Raw genomic sequence first — 17,430 nt, 5'->3', positions numbered from 1 at the left:
CTATTAGAGAGAATTTGAGAACTGGCAGCTCCTTACCGAGGCTGTCATGGCCATTAACATCCTTAGTGCTGGAACCTCCCTGGTGGTCCAGTGACTAAGACCATTCCATGCTCCCAGTGCAGGTGCCCAGGTTTGATCCCTGGTCAGGAAACTAGATCCCACATGCCCCAACTAAGAGTTCACATGCCACAGCTAAAGATCCCGTGTGCCACAACTAAGACCCAGCACAGCCAAATAAATAAATAATAAAACACCCTTAGTGTTTCTAAGGGGCCGATGCAGGTCAGGGTCCCTCCACAGGCAAGCACTGGGAGTCTGTGCTCCCTTCCTCTTGTTGTTCCAGAAGATCTTCTGTTTGAGAAAAAGTAACAACAAAACCAAGAGTCGCTGGGCTTCTTCTCCTGTGCATTCAGACAATGCCCTGCCGCTGATCACCCTGGAAAACCACCCAACTTCAGTGAGGAGCACAGGAACAAGCGTGTCCCCCAAAGGAAAGAGAAACAGGCAGTGGCTGGCCCAAAGACCAGCAAAGCCCTCCACGCCATCCTCCGTCCGCCACAGGCGACACGTGACAGTCACTGCACCTACTTGTCTGTAGACAAAGAATAATTCTGCAACCCAGGAACGCAAAGCACATCTCAGTTTCAAAGGTCTGAGGAAATGAGAATGTAAAGTCATTCATAATCCCAGCATAAATGCTGAACGGGAAAGAATAAAAAAGATTAAACAGCGTAATGGCTAGGATTCAGTAGCGTTCCGTCAACTTGCTAAAAAGAATTCCAAATTAAAACATTTTTACACCTAAATACGTGTTTGATCACGTATTTAGGTGTAAAAATTGAAGAGAGGCACTACAGCACTATGAGAAGGAAGGTCTGATGTGACAGCCAGTGGAAGGGTATGGCCCCAGGAAGGGCTCCAGTGAACCACCCAGCGACATCGGTCTTCCACCCAAGGCTGTCCACCACCAAGACCTCATTGCACGCCTTTTAAAAGCCAATTCTGTGGGGCCCAGAACCTCCTCCATGAAGTCGGGTCCCAGAGCTGCCCAAACCCCGGGCTTCTGATCGTGGAGCCTCCCTCCTCATAGCATAGAGCGTGAGTCCAGAGGTTTAGAATAGCGTTACACCTACTATTTTGCATGTGGCTCCGGGGGATTCCATGCAGATGCGGAGTTTGCAGTGCAAATAGACTATGGAGTTGTTGATGAAGGAAAAGATTTTCAGCTTAAACCGGGCCTTGTTGGAATTGCCGTTCTCGATCACGTTCGTGTGGGTATTGGGGATGGGGCAGCTGGGAAGAGAGAAGGTGACTCATTAGTTCTAAGCTGGCCCTCCCGCCCTTGTTGCCAGATGAGTTTCCTTACATTGCACCTGAGTGCAGCTGGAGCGTGCCCACAAGTCTCCAAGTAGGCAAGGATGGCTAGGTCTCCACTTCCCAACAGGAAGGTATCCTGAGGGCACTGCCTGAACCCAGGTCTGCATCCACGTGTATCTGGGAATTCTCTTGGGAGTCCTTTTGACTGCAAGGAGATCAAACCAGTCAACCCTAAAGGAAATCAACCCTGAATATTCATTGGAAGGACTGATGCTAAAGCTGAAGTTGCAATACTTTGGCCACCTGATGTGAAGAGTGGACTCACTGGAAAAGACTTTGATGCTAGGGAAGATTGAGGGCAGGAAGAGAAGGGGATGACAGAGGATGAGATGGTTGGATGGCATCACTGACTCAATAGACATGAGTTTGAGCAAATTCCGGAAGACAGTGAAGGACAGAGGAGCCTGGTGTGCTGCAGTTCATGGGGTTGCAGAGAGTCAGACATGGCTGAGCAACAACAGCAAAATCAGACTGCACAGCAGGGGGCAGGTGCCCAGTGGCCCCCGAGCCCTCACCTGTTGTTAATAAAACCAAACATGACCGGGTCCCTGGCGTCGCTGGACGGCGTGGCCCAGCACTCGGTCAGGACCACCTTCAGGTTGCTTTTCTGCTTATAGAGCCCTACTTCGATCTTTACATCATCGCTGGCAGACACACTGTAATTCTGAGGAATCGGAGAGTCTCCAATAAATAACTGCATTTCAGTGATGAAACTTCCAGCGCCGTGGAGGTCCTCGATGATAGTGTAAACCCTGCAAGACAGAGTGTTTGCAGGGGCTGCTTCTTTGACTCACTTGTTCCCATTTCTCCCCAAAATGCAACTCCAAAGAAGGGTGGAAATAAAAAACCATCCAGTGAGAACAAGCAGAGGAAGGCTATTTTTTCCCCTAAGCTGGCTAGAGCTGGGGCCAGCCCCGGTCACTAGAGCTTGGTGGAGACCTGAAGGCAGGCAGAGGAGGGGTGAGTTTCACAGGGGAAAGGGGAGCTCAGGTGTGCCCAATGGCATCCTATGTGGCGGGCTGGGGGAGCAGACCTGACTATCTCTGGTTGGTTCAAACTGGAAAAGGGGACAAATCTAGGGAAACTGGCAGTTAGTTAAGTCCTGGCCAGTATCCGTGTGTACATTCAGTCTCTCAGAAGGGTCTTCAAGTGACTGATGCCCTAAAGAAACCCCCAGGTGAAGGTGCTGGGAGGAGTATGAGCCCCTTTGAGTAGGGGAGAGACCTCTGCGCTCACCCCCACTCGGGCGTGTAGCCGGATGAGGTCAGGAGGTCATTCTGGAAGGCGCAGAGGATGGGGCTCTCAATCTTCATGTGGTGGATGATGCCCTCTGGGGACACGTCGTTCCTCAGCATGGTCCTCACCACCGTAGTGGTCATGTTCTGAGAACAAACGGGAAGTGAGTGAGCTCCCGGGCCCCAGTCAGCCACCAACATGGCTGCCGATCACGGCTCTGGGTGCAGGGGCTGTTTAAAGTTTATCCCCTCCAAGTGTGAAAACGCTGACAACTTTTCCCCCAGTATAAATTGCAAAAGAGAACTTAACACTGGGACACCTGATTTAGCCTATTTCCTGTGCTCCTTTTCTGCATTAAGAGAGAGCCAGAGAGAAACAAGATCAGATACCCCAAACAACAGATCAGGCTGCTGCCCAAATAATCCTCAAGGACATTTCTGAAAATGAGAGTACAGAGCCCTCACCGAAGAAATTGAGTTAAAATAAATCGGTTAAAGTCCGTGACTCAGAAAACTGCATTGTAATTTTGCAGAGAATAACACAGAACCAAAGATCCAGAGGGCAACCTAAAGAAAATGAATGTGATCTGGAAGAGGACTGGGGGATGTGAGGTGATAATGCAGTTCACGCCTGAGGACACGAGTCCCCAGGGAACATTATGATGCCTGTTAGTATTAACGAGGTTAAGCCCATAAACAGAAGTGCAGAGCAAATCGGTTTCATGCTAGAGAAATGACCCCAAGGTCAGCTGGTATAAAGGACTGGCTGCTCAGAATGTGAATGTTTAGCAGAAAAAAAAAAGAGATTTTCAGACAGTTGTGTACCAACCAGTACAAGGAGATGGGCTTGCCAATATCAAAGAGAGTTCTGAAATTTTTCCAGAGTCAAAAGCAGAGATGAAAACCCTGAGATGGGCAGTTTCATCATTTGATTCAGTGGAGAGCACTGTTGGAGGAGATAAGAATTCCTGTGCAATTCCAAAGTCTTTTGTTTGACAAAATGCCTGAAGTTGTAATTATCTGTTGAGTTGCTTTACTTGCCAGTGGCTTGGAGGTTGACGGTCATGGTAGTGGCCTCCCCAAGATCAATACCCCTTATTGACACCTTCACAAGTATCACTAGAAGGTCAGAGCCCAGGACCAACCGAGAACAGCCTGGGTGACCTGTGGTTGTAACGCTTACTGTGCACCATGGCCAGCAGTGGGCCTTGTTCTGCTTCTGTTAAAGTCACCAACCTTAACAGTTTAGAACTAGACAAGAGAAATTTTGTGTGAAGAGGAAACAAGAGGCATGGCTGAAAATTATGCCAATGAAGAAATTGGAATTAGAGTTGGTGGAAATACACAGCCAAGTAAAGTAAATGTTATTGGACTGCCTGAAGGACGATAGAGCAAAGCAGAGTATGAGCCATATGACAAATGGCCTAATCCTGATAAGGTTGCCCGTAGAGCATTTGCTGAAAATAGAGATTCTGAGATTACTAATACTAATGTGACCTGTGCCTCTAACTGACAAGAAACCCAATGGACAATTAAGCCTTGACTTGAGTCGGTCTGAAAACAAAACTTCATCTGCAGGACAAAGCTTAGAGGAGTAGGAAGGGAATTGTCTGCTCTCTGATGATCAGAAAGTTCCTGAACAGAAGGACATTTTGAATTATCTTTCCTTCTACAGCTACTGCATCTACTCCTTATTTGCTGTTTTATAATAAATTATAGAATGAGTATGTTTTACTTGTGTGCATATTAAACAGACCAGACTAACTGGTAAAGTTGGTTACATCAAAGAATCTTCAGCTCTTTAACATCACACTCAAAGCTGAAAGCATTTCCTCTAAGATCAGGAGCAAAACAAGAATGCTCACTGTCACCACTTTTATTCAACATAGTATTGAAGTCCTAGTCACAGCAATTAGACAAGGAAGAAATAGAAGGAATCCAAATTAGAAAGAAAGAAGTAAAACTGTCACTCTTTGCAGATGACATGATGCTATACATAGAAAATCCTAAAGTGAAAGTCACTCATGCCTGACTCTTTGTGACCCCATGGACTATGTGGTTCATGGAATTATCCAGGCCAGAATACTGGAGTGGGTAGCCTTTCCCTTCTCCAGGGGATCTTCCCAATGCAGGGATCAAACCCAGGTCTCCCACATTGTGGGCAGATTCTTTACCAGCTGAGCCACAAAGGAAGTTCAAGAATACTGGAGTGGGTAGAATAGCACTTCTCCTGGAGATCTTCCCAACCCAGGAATTGAACCAGGGTTGCCTGCATTGCAGGCGGATTCTTTACCAACTGAGCTATCAGGGAAGCCCCAAAATCCTAAAGACATCACCAAAAAAAAAAAAAAACCTCATCAATGAAATCAGTAAAGTTGCAGAAACATAATTAATATATAGAAATCTGCTGCATTTCTGTACACTAACAGGAGCTATCAAACTAATAAGCTACCAGAAAGAGAAAACAATCTCATTTACAATTACATCAGAAAATAAAAGTAAAAACCTAGGAATAAATTTAAATAGGGAGGTAAAATACTTGTACTCAGAAAACTGGAAGACACTGATAAAAGCAACTGGAGCCAACACAAACAGATGGACAGATATACTGTGTGCATGGATCAGAAGAATTAATATTGTTAAAATGACCATTCTACCAGGGCAATCTACAGATTCAAGGCAATCCTTATCCAAATAACCAAGGGCCTTTTTCACAGAACTAGAACAAAAAATTCTAAAATTTGTATGGAAACATAAAGACCCCAAGCAACCAAAACAATCTTTAGAGAGAAGAACAAAACTGGAAGTATCATACTTCCTGACTTTAGACTATACTACAAAGCTACAGTAATTAAAACAGCATGGTAGTGGCACCTAAACCGACACAGATCTACGGAACAGAGTGGAGAGCCCAGGAGTTGACCCACACTTACTTGGGAAATTAATCTATGAGAATATACAATGAGGATAAGTCAACTTTTCAAAAAAATGGTTTTGGGAAAACTAGACATGCCAAAGAATCAAACTGGTTTACTCTCACACCATGCAAAAATAATAATAATAATAATAATAAGTTCAAAATGTATACAGACTTAAATGTTAAACCTGAAACCATAAAACTTGTGGAAGAAAACATAGGCAGTATGCTCTGTGAAATCAGTCTTATTAGTATTTTTTGATATGTTTTCTCAGGAAATGGAAACAAAAGCAACAGTAAACAAATGGGACTACATAAACTAAAAACTTACATAATGAATGACATTATCAACATAACAAGGCAACCTACTGAATGGGAGAAGATATTTGCAAATGATATATGGTGGCTCAGTTGGCAAAGAATCCACCCGCAATGCAGGAGACTCAGGTTCAATTCCTGGGTCAGGAAGATCCCCTGGAGAAGGAAATGGCAACCCATTCCAGTATTCTTGCCTGGAAAATCCCATGGACAGAGGAATCTGGTGGCCTGCAGTCCATGGGATTGCAAGAATCAGACACAACTTAGCAACTAACCCACCACATATCTGATAGGGTTAATATCTAAGACATACAAAGAACTCATACAACTCAACATCAAAAAAAACAAACCCAATTTAAAAATGGACACAGGATCTGAATAACCCTAAAAGATGATGCTATCAAAATGTTACACTCAATATGTCAACAAATCTGGAAGACCCAGTAGTGGCCAGAGGACTGGACAATGTCAGTCCTCATCCCAATTCCCAAGAAGGGTAGTACTAAAGAATGCGCTGAGCATTAGACAATTGCATTCATCTCCCATGCTAGTAAGGTCATGCCTAAGAACTTGCATGCTAGTCTTTAGCATTATGTGAATCAAGTACTTTGAGTGAGTGAGTGAAGTCGCTCAGTCGTGTCCGACTCTTTGCAAACCCATGGACTGTAGCCTACCAGGCTCCTCGGTCCATGGAATTCTCCAGGCAAGAATACTGAAGTGGGTTGCCATTTCCTTCTCCAGGGGATCTTCCCAACTCAGGGATCAAACCCAAGTCTCCTGCATTGTAGGCAGACACTTTACCATCTGAGCTACCAGGGAAGTACTTTAAGATGTACAAAATGAGTTTTTTAAAAGGCAGAGGAGCAAGAGATTGAATAGCCAACTTTCGCTGGATCATAGAGAAAGCAAGGGAATCCCAGAAAAACATCTACCTCTGTTTCATCAACTACACTAAAGCCTTTGACTTTGTGGATCATAACAAACTGTGGGAAGCTCTTGAAGAGATGGATATACCATACCATCTTAGCTGTCTCCTAAGAAACCTGTATATGGGTCAAAAAACAACAGTTAGAGCCCTGTATGGAACAACTGACTGGTTCAGGATTGAGAAAGGAGTACCACAGGGCTGTCTGTTGTCACCCTGTTTATTTAATCTATATGCTGAGCACATCATGAGAAATGCTGGGCTGGACGAGTTACAAGCTGGAATCAAGATAGACGGGAGAAACATCAACAACATCAGATATGCAGATGATACCACTTAAATGGCAGAAAGCAAAGAGGAACTAAAGAACCTCTTGATGAAGGTGAAGGAGGAGAGTGAAAAAGCTGGCCTAAAACTAAATATTAAAAAAACTAAGATCATGGTATCCAGCCCATCACTTCATGGCAAATAGAAGTGGAAAAGGTGGAAGCAGTGACAGATTTCCTCTTCTTGGGCTCTAAAATGACTGCACATGGTGACTGCAGCCATGAAATCAGATGATTGCTTCCTAGCAGGAAAGCTATGACAAGCCTAGACAGTGTGTTGAAAAGCAGAGACAGTACTCTGCCGACAAAGGTCCATGTGGTCAAGGCTATGGTCTCCCCAGTGGTCACGTACAGTTGTGAGAGCTAGACTGTAAAGAAGGCAGAGTGCCAATAAATTGATGCCTTCAAACTGTGGGGCTGGAAAATACTCCTATGAGTCCCTTGGACAGCAAGGAGATTCAACCAGTCAACCTTAAAGGAAATCAATCCTGCATACTCATTAGAAAGACTGATGCTGAAGCTGAAGCTCCAGTATTTTGATCACCTGATTCAAACAGCCAACTAGTTAGAAAAGTCCCTGATGCTGGGAAAGATTGAGGGCAAGAGGAGAAGAGGGCATCAGAGGATGAGATGGCTGGATGGCATCACTGAGGCAATGGACATGAACTTGGGCAAACTCTGGGAGATGGTGAGGGACAGGGAGGCAGAGGGACAGGGATAGCAGAGAGTCAGTCATGACAGGACAACTGAACAACAATATACATAATGGAATACTACTGAGCCATAAAAACAGAATGGAATTTCGCCATTTGCAACAACATGGATGGACCTAGAGGGTGTCATGCTAAAGGAAATAAGTCAGAAAAAGGCAAATACTATATGTTATCCCTTGTGTGTGGAATCTAAAATACAAAACAAATGAACAAACATAACAAAATAGAAATAGTTATAGATACAGAGAACAAAGAGTGGTTGCCAGGAGGAAGGGAGGAGAAATAGGTGAAGGAGAGTAAGAGATTCAAACTTCCAGCTACAAAATGAATGGTCCATGGTATGAAATGTACAGTGTGGGGAATACAGTCAATAGCTAGTTAATATCTTTGTATGGTGACATAGCAGAACTAGACTTACATGGTGGTCATTTTGAAATGCATAGAAATATTGAATTACTATGTTGCAACAGATACTAACAGTGTTATAGATCAATTATACTTCAAAAAGAAACAAACATAGAAAAAGAGATTAGATGTGTGGTTACCAGAGGCAGGAGTGAGAGCAGGGGAATTGGATGAGGGTGATCGAAAGGCACACACTTGCAGTTATAAGATGAATAAGTACTAGAGAGGTAAGATGTATCATACCTCATAGGTATCACAACATAATACATATAATTAGCCCTGCTTCACTTTATACATGGAAGTTGTTAGAGAGTAAATCCTCAGAGCTCTTATCCCAAGGAAAAATAACTTTTTCTATTTTTTAAGTTTTGTATCTATATGAGATGATGGATGTTCACTACACTTATTGTGATACGTATTTCATGATGAATGTAGGCCTGTGTGTGTGTGTGTGTGTGTGTGTGTGTGTGTGTGTGCTCAGTCCTATCTGACTCTTTGAGACCCCATGGACTGTAGCCCATCCTCTGTCCATGGGATTTCCCAGGCAATAATACTGGAGTGGGTTGCCATTTCCTCCTCCGGGGGATCTTCCTGACCCAGGGATTAAACCTGGGTCTCCCGTGTTGCAGGTGGATTCCTTACCTTCTAAGCCACCAGGGTAGTCCCTAATCATTTTGGTATGTATATACCTTAAACGTCTACAGTGCTGTATGTCCGTTATCTCTCAATAAAATTGGAAGAAAACATTTTTTAAAGCATCTTTAGCTCTTGGATAGTATTGGTCTCTCTAGGTTATTATACAAACACTGAAATTAGAGTGAAAGTCATCATAATTTTTAGAGTTCATTTTCCTTGGTAGAGACTCCAGATGCATTAGCATCTAGGAAGAAAGTCACATGGGTTCTTAAGTGAACGATTCAAAATGAAAACATTTAAACATCTTTGAATTTACACCTATCTCCTATGATTGCTTTTTAAAATAAAGTGCTTGTGTTCATATCTCCAGGCTTCCCAAGTGGAGCTGTGGTAAAGAATCCTCCTGCCAATGCAGGAGACACAGGAGGTGTGGGTTCAATCCCTGGGTCAGGAAGATCCCCTGGAAAAGGAAATGGCAACCCACTCCAGTATTCTAGCCTGGCCAGTTCCATGGACAGAGGAGACTGGTGGGCTACAGCCCATTGGGTCACAAAGAGTCAGACACAACTGATCTATGAAGCATGTTCATCTTTCCACGTTTTTGAATGATCTGCATGATGTTTATAAGTTCCGTGTTTTTTTCAGTTCATTAACAGAATCTCATTGAGCACATTTGGTTTTACAAAGCCATGAAGTCACATCTTGGATGGGCTTTATTAAAGACAACGAATCTAGAATACGTGCCCTCACAGCAGTGGACGTCATGTGCCTTGACTCACTTTGAAAACTGCCTCAGAAAACCTGGGCAGTCTCCTTCCATCATCGTACGAATATTACACAAATTATGAAGATGATTCTATACTCCAGGAAATCTTTGGGGCATGGGCTCATTTCTATCTCTTCCAGTGCTGTGCTGTGCTCTGCTCGGTCACTTAGTCATGTCCGACTCTTTGAGACGCCATGGATTGTAGCCTGCCAGTCTCCTCTGTCCAGGGGATTTTCCAGACAAGAACACTGGAATGGGTTGCCATTTCCTCCTCCAGAGGATCTTCCCGACCCAGGGATCAAATCCATGTGTTTCGTCTCCTGCATTGGCAAGCGGCTTCTTTACCACTGAGACACCAGGGAAGCCCTATCTCTTCCTAGCCAGATCTAAATCATCTGTATAGAGTGAATAAACTCAGAAGTGAGACCCTGAATTTCACTTTTATTAAAAACTGGGAAGTCAATAAAATTTAACCAAAAATAAAAGGAGGCAGAACCCACTAACAGCATATACTCTGTTGTATTTGTATAAGGAAGCCTTCGGGAGAATCTTAGTTTTTGACAAATTTCAAAACACATAAGAGTTCCTGTGGCTTCCAGGGCTTGGATATGACTCATGAGACATGAATTTCCTTTTGCTCTGAATGGGCTCCGAGTCTTACTGAATTTAATTGCTCAACCAGGTGTTTGTCCAGCTCAGAAAGACAAGCAAGCAGGACAGCTGACATCTACAGCCTTCTCCTTGTCTCTGGGCCCCTGTCTGCCCTCCAGTCCTGTGGACGGCGACGACTCCCCCACGGGGCAGCCCAGGGCTCCTCCCGCCTGAGCACCACAGGCAGGAGTGTCTTATTGCTCGTATCTTTCCCTGGTTCTACAAGCCCCGCACCAAAGTGGCCCCAAGAACCACGGCAGCAGCTTCGCCTCCCCTCTCTGTGCACCCACCTGCATTTGAGAGTCTTAGGGATCTTTAAGAAAGAGAACCATAACCCTGGTTGTTTCCGGTTGTACTGGTTAGAGGGTCGGAGCAGGGCTGAGGAAGGCTGTGCTCACCAGAAGCATCCTAACTGGTCCTTTAACCCAAGGGCCCTGTCTGTGGGTCTGAGGACCCCCCCAAGGGGCAGCCAGGCCCACAGGTCCCCACTGACCTCCAGCTGCCTGGCCTGCCCTTGGCCCAGGATCTGGCATTGAGGTGGGCTGGCACTCTGAGCTGTGTTTGCACCACGTCTCCAACCTGCCCTCCCCCAGCCCATCCTACTCAGGCCCTGGGTCATGTCCGGGCCTCCTGCTTAGCACAACACTGATTCTGACCCTTTCAGCCTGAGATGTCACCTCCCTGTGCCCTAGACTTGGGGTCATCAGCAAGCTCAGGCCAGCCTGTGCCCAGGCTCCCCCGCCCCACAAGGGAGCTCACCCAGGGCTCCAGCCAGAGCCTCTGAGGGTCCCACCCTGTGCCACTGAGACCCTTGGAGCAGCAGAGTCACAGAGGCTACAGGGTTCTCGGAGGCCAGGCAACCTTGACATTGACCTACCCCTTAGACCTTGGTGAGCTTCCAGGTCCTATTGATTAAACATGGATAATAATACCCAGGGGCTTCCCTGGTAGCTCAGAGGGTAAAGCGTCTGCCTGCAATGCAGGAGACCTGGGTTTGATCCCTGGGTCAGAAAGATCCCCTGGAGAAGGAAATGGCAATGCACTCCAGTACTCTTGCCTGGAAAATTACATGGACAGAGGAGACTGGTGGGCTACAGTCCATGGGATCACAAAGAGTTGGACATGACTGAACAACTTCACTTTCTTTCTTTCTAATAATACCCAGCCTGGCGCTGATGAGGGAGCTAAATACCCAGCCAGCAGGTCCCAGTACCCTCCCCACCCCTGTTCTAGGAAATGAAGCCAAAGACCCTCAGGGCCCTCCCCACCCAGCAGTGCAGTTAACCCAGCAGTTTCCCTGATAAGGACTATCCTCCCCCAGGGCCATGGCCTACCCCCTGGGAGACCCTCCCTAGCCTACCTCCAAAAGGGAACCCTTCCCCTTGGTGCGGCCCTCCCACCCAGAGCCCAGCCTGTCCCACTGGCCAGAGCCACTTAGATACCCTCTATCATGTAAACTCCTGGCCTCCCTCATCGGCCACCACCACTTGTCCCCGGCCACAGGCATGGTCCCTTCCAGATGTCCCTTGGGACCATTTCAGCCTCCTTTCACAGGCTCCCTGCAGAGGCCTCTCCCCACCCCAGGGCACGAGCCGGGTGCTGGGCTGAGTGCTGGCCTGGCCCCACCTGGCTTTACTGGGTGATGGCCCCCACTCCATGCCTGGACCAAACGTTTCTCCAAGGACAACCTGCTTGGGGCTGCTTCTTCTCCCCGAGTCCTGGCGCTGGCTGAACCCACAGAATGTGTTGCCACTGCCTGGTGTGGCCCTTAAAGCAGAGCCCTCGTGCTCAGGGGCCAAATGTGGGGAGGAGGGGGAGGGGAGATGGGGGGAAACAGGGGTGTAACCGTGGACTAGAGACAGCCTTCAGAGACTCAGGACCTGGAGCCGTCAGCCCGCCCTATGGGGATGCTGCAAACCAGAGATGTGGAGTGGGGCCCGGGAGCCTGGCTCAGAGTTACCCCAGCAGTCGGTGGCGGGAGGAGGCCAAGAGCCCCTCTCTGCACGTGAGATGTGAATGCCTTCTGGCCAGGACAAGCCCACTCCCCACATTGCACCGCAGAGGAAAGACCCTCAAATAAAATTTTGGTTGGCCCTCCATCCAGGTAACCCCCACCAATGTACACACACACACACACACAATTATTCATACATTCTTTACAAACATCCCCCTCAACACACATGAACACTGACACATTGTCATACACAAACACACATGCACACACAGGCTCCCAGCTTTCCTGCCACTTCATACACAACCGCTGACACATATGCACACGGACACATTCTCATACACAAACACACGTGCACACAGACACCTCCTCATACACATGCACGTGTAAACATACATGTACACGCAGGCTCCCGGCTTTCCTGCCCCTTCTTCTCCTTCACTACCTCTCCTTCTGGCCTGTGCATCCAAATCACTGGGAGGATTTTATAAATGCTGACTTTGCACCTGTTCCCCCATGAGAACTCCACCCTGTTCTAACCCCGGCTCAGTTCTGCACTCAGAGTCAGAGACCCCGGAGTGCAGTGTCTTCCCAGTCCCCCAGGCCAGATGCTGACCCTTCCCACCCAGAGATCAGATGCCCGGAGCCTTCTCCCCAGCCTCACGCTCTGCAGGGTGGTCCCGCACTCGCTCCACGCGGCTGCCAGGGTCACGTGTGTGCTGTTTCGGTCGCTGATGTTGCAAGACGGCTGCCCCAGATACAGCGAGGACTCAGGGATGCCCTTCTGCTGCAGGAAGTGCCTCTGGATGACAATAGCCACCTTCTCTATCTCGCAGAGCACCCTGACCGCCCCAGTCAGGTTTAGCCGTGGGGAGAGGCCCTGGGCGGCAGGGCGGGTATCTTGCCCAGAGGCAGCTCCAGCTCCCGTTGGGGTCGGGGGCTGTTCTAGGCCAGGGGCCTGAGTTGTGTTGCCAGGAGAGTCACCTGCAAGACAGGAGACAGAAGCATAGAGTGGGTTTGTGTTTAGGGCCCACTACGTGAGCCTGGCCAGCAGGGTGGCACAGGGTGGCAGGGTGTGTGCAGAAGGTAGACAGCAGATGGGAAGCACTCGCAGCCTGAAGCCACGCATGATGAGTTTACATATGCCAGCACAGCTGCACACACATGTGTGTTGTATGTTCCTGCCAGCCCAAGCAGCTGGGCATGCCCTGGCTTACTTTTGCCACCATGGCCAGGGAACTGTGGGGCCCTCTGTCCCCCCAGGCTGACATTGGGCATGTGATGAGTCCATGGACTTGGGACCAGCCATCACACCTGGGGGCCCCTGAGTCTTCTCTGTAAAATGGGTTATGAAAGACTTCTATGGTGGTCCAGTGGTTAAGAATCTGTCTGCCAATGCAGGGGACACGGGTTTGATCCCTGGTCCAGGGAAGATCCCACATGGCACAGAGCAACTAAGACCTTGTACCTCAACTAGAGAGTTGCCCCTGCTTGCTGTAACTATGGAAACCCACACGCAGCACCAAAGGCCCAGTGCAGCCAAGAATAAAGTAAATAAGTAAGTAAAATGGGTTAATGAAGTTTTCTCTGGATCCTCAGATTCCTCACTCCTGCCCAGCTTCCCGCTTCCCTAAAGCATGCTCACTTTCAACCTCTGGGAGAGCACGAGGCTCTGTAAGACCATCCCCCATCCTCTGAGGGCAGACCCAGGACACGCTTGGCCCTCCCGGGGCCTCTGCTACAGCCCAGCTCCACCACCTGCCCCCCTGACCCCTGCCATCCCATCTCGAGGTGCTCACCAGCTGCCCGGCCCCAGGTGGCAGCCCAAATCCCTGTTCCCAGTGCTCACAGCCTTCTCAGCTGGCTTCATCTGGCCTCGCTGAGTAGCCTGCTCCGGCTCTCCCGCACACCTCCTGCAGGCGCTAGCTGCAGCCAGCCCAGGTTGTGTGCCTGGACCCTGCCCACCCTCAACAGCTCTGTTCTCACTGCTGCACCCACCACCACACCCCATCCCGCAGCAGCCCCTCTGCCAGATGACGAATGAGCCATCCTTTAGGACTGGCGCTAAGACACCTCTTTCCTGACCACACCCTGACCATCACCCATAGGACTGAAGCAACTTAGTGTCCTCTGGACCTCCTGCTTCTACCTCAAGTAGCCCACATCTTGCATCCCCTGAGGCATCGTGTTCACTCCTATAAACGTCTGTCTCCTCCAATTGACCACAGATCCCTAGAGGGCAGGGGTCATCTCAGGGTAAACAGTGAATCCACAAGGTCCCATTTAGTGGAAGAAGTGCTGCATGGACAGTGCGGCTGAGTAGAAAGATTTCCATATGTCGTTTGTCACACAGACTTGGGTTTTGAAAGATCATCTTTTAGCATCTGAGAGGACACACCTGAGTGCTTGTGTGTGTTTTCTCATCACGGACATCAGAAGCACTTAGGAGATGAGGTACCTCCAGAAGGCTGGCGGTGTGTGGAAGGATGGGGAGGTACCAGAATATATACACATGCACACACATGCACACACATGAACACATATGCACAAGTACACACATAGGTATCTACACATGCACACATAAACTCCAGAAACTTGCCCAGGACTTAAAAATATGTTGACCTCATTTAGAAAAGACGCACTTTGGGGATGAGTGTCCTTAAAAGAACAGACTATCTGATGGTATTCCAGACAAAGGATCCTGATAATATTACCTTCGCAGGGTCTTCCAGAAAATTCCACCAGGAGGTCAGGGGCGCCTCCCTCGCAGCTGCAGGTGAAGGAGCCCAGTGTGTTGCGGCAGGCAGAGCCCGGGGCACAGTCATCCTCCTGGCTTGCACACTCATCATAATCTGCAGCATTCAGAAAGCAAGACGAGAAACCCTCATGGGGACCTGAGCATTGCGGCCGTGCCGTGGTTCACAGCAGCTTGATGGGGGAGGTGCAGCTTGATGGGGGAGGTGCATCTTGGGGAGTAAAGTTAAAATATCAAGTGACAGCAAAGATGGCCAGTTCTGGAGGGCTCAAGAGCAGGGTAGCACCTTGAATTTCTACAGGGGATGGGGTGGGAGCAGGTGACAGAAAGTCTGCTAAGATTGTTCTGGAAGAAGGATTCCTGGACCCGGGGATGCTGGGGTGGGGGAGGGGCACAGCAACATCCCCTCAGCTCCCTGGAGACCGGGAGACAAGGAGGACCCCACCCCGACCCTGGTCTCAGGCAGAGGGACCCCGCCACCCACCTGCTCTCATCTCTACACTCAGTTACTCATCTTATTAGCAATAATGCAGCTTTACTAAAGAAAATGGATAAAAACTAAAAGGGCTTGGCAAAGCCTTCCATCTTTGTGTTTCATCTTTCACATACCGTCTATTTGGGTCTTTTGTACCTGTGTCTATTGCTTTCTTAGTATTTTATTACCAATGCAAGTGATCACTCTATATTTGGGATATAATTCTTCACCAGATTGTTGAAACTATTTTTTGGTCTGTTGCTTGCTTTACAATGGTGACTATTTTGTTTGAATGAGAGCTTGAATTTTTTATAGAGGTAGCTATTCCAGTCTTTTTCTCTGTAGGCTTAACCCTTCTCATTCCAAAATTCAGAAAAATATTCATCTATATTGTTTTTTATTTTACCCATACATATAACTCTAAGCCTTTTATCGTGTATTCTTGGGCCTGGTGCGTGCTAAGGACGGAACTGTGTGCCCTCAAAATCTGTATGTTGAAGCCTTGACACCCAGTAGGACTGTAATTCGAGATGGGCCCTTCAGAAGATAATTAAGGTTAGCTGAGATCGTAAGAGAGGGGTGCTGATCTGATCAGGACTGATGGCCTTATATAAGAGACACCAGAGCCCTCTGTCTGCACACAGAGAGGAAAGGCCACTCAAGGACACAGCTGCAGGGTGGCCCCTACACATCAGGAGAGGGCCCTCACCAAAATCAGCTGGCACCCAGTGTCTAGAATTGTGAGACAATAAATGTCTGTAAACAAAGTCACTCCATCCGTGGTTTTTGTTTTGTTTTTTTTTTTAACGACAGCTTGGGCTGACCAATACAATATGAGAAGAGACTCTGAATGGCTTCTACTCCCTGCTTTTCTTTTCAATTATTCTTCCTAAGATCTCCTTGGCAACTGTGCTGGGGAGGAAGTCTGGCTGCAGAGAGGGGCCTGTCTGCCCTCTGCCCATCCTATTGAAGAGCAGCAGAGGAGGAAGGAGCAGGACGCAGAAGGGAGACAGTGTCCCTGGGCATCCTGGCAGGTTCATCAGAAGATGTTTTCAACCCTTACACCTTTTCAAAAAAACCATAGTAGCAATAAGAGAGACAAGGGTCCTATAGGTTTCCATTTTCATCCCACGCTGGGAGGCCCTTACGAGGAGGCACATCTTTCAGAAACGAAGCCAGTGGGGGGATTTCACTGCCTCCTTTGGGGAGTGAGTCTCCATGGGGGCCTGGCCTCCACCTACCCCCTATGAAGGTGTCATCTCTGACCACCTCCAGCAGAGAGGTGTTCCGAAAGGCAGCCAGGAATGCAGCAGACACTTCCCAGACATCCATGTCTGTGATAACCAGCAAGGTGAACTCTACCACGACGCTGCCGTTGGAGATGCGGGTCACTTCTATGCGCACCCCACCTGTGTCCAGGTGCTGAAGCATGAAGGCTGGCAAGGAATTCCGCACCTTCAGAGAAACAGGGCTGGTGAGAAGAGCTGCCCACTGAGAGAGGAGACAGGGTCCTCATTCTAAAGTGGTTCCTCTGGGGACTGTGGCCAGCAGCAGGGCTGGCCTTGGGAAAGGTGTCAAAGCCACGGGTCAGCTCTGGCCTGATCCCTGTCTGCCAAGTCCCCAGGCCCAGCACAAATACCAGTGGAGTCTGAGACAATGAGTCCTGTCCTCCCCACCGACCAGCCGGTCAGGGGCTGAGTGCCAAAGCCCTACCCTATGGGGCTCATAACCTGGTAGGGGGCTCACGAGGGCAGTTAGGATCTGCTGATCACTCTTGGCTCAGAGCTGTGGGGGTGGGGGATGGCTGAACGAGTGGTCAAAGGGAGCGACCCCACCTCCCCAACTTGGTTTGTTCCAGAACAGTCCTTGTGATTCTCATGCTGCAGGACATTTGCCTTTCTTTCTCGCCGCTTGCCTTCCCGAAGACCGCTTCCCTTGAGCATCCTAGCTGTTGTTGCTGTTCAGTTGCTCAGTCGTGTC

General features: G+C 48.2%; 1 protein-coding gene across 1 annotated transcript in view; it reads right to left on the bottom strand.

Moving 5' to 3' along the window:
* The window catches only part of UMODL1 (uromodulin like 1), a 76,565-nt gene that overhangs the window by 6,487 nt on the left and 52,648 nt on the right, over positions 1-17,430 (bottom strand). Inside the window, exons 15-20 of the mRNA XM_055570131.1 lie at positions 16,692-16,905; positions 14,935-15,072; positions 12,885-13,204; positions 2,614-2,759; positions 1,893-2,129; positions 1,134-1,293 (exon numbers count right to left, since the gene is read on the bottom strand). Coding sequence (XP_055426106.1) covers positions 1,134-1,293; positions 1,893-2,129; positions 2,614-2,759; positions 12,885-13,204; positions 14,935-15,072; positions 16,692-16,905 — 1,215 coding nt within the window. The remainder of the gene's footprint in view (positions 1-1,133; positions 1,294-1,892; positions 2,130-2,613; positions 2,760-12,884; positions 13,205-14,934; positions 15,073-16,691; positions 16,906-17,430) is intronic.

Source organism: Bubalus kerabau, chromosome 2 (assembly GCF_029407905.1).
Source record: "Bubalus kerabau isolate K-KA32 ecotype Philippines breed swamp buffalo chromosome 2, PCC_UOA_SB_1v2, whole genome shotgun sequence".
NCBI classification, from domain to species: Eukaryota; Metazoa; Chordata; class Mammalia; order Artiodactyla; family Bovidae; genus Bubalus; species Bubalus kerabau.
The sequence above is the reverse complement of the archived record's forward strand: the minus strand, read 5'-3'. Positions and strand labels throughout refer to the sequence as shown.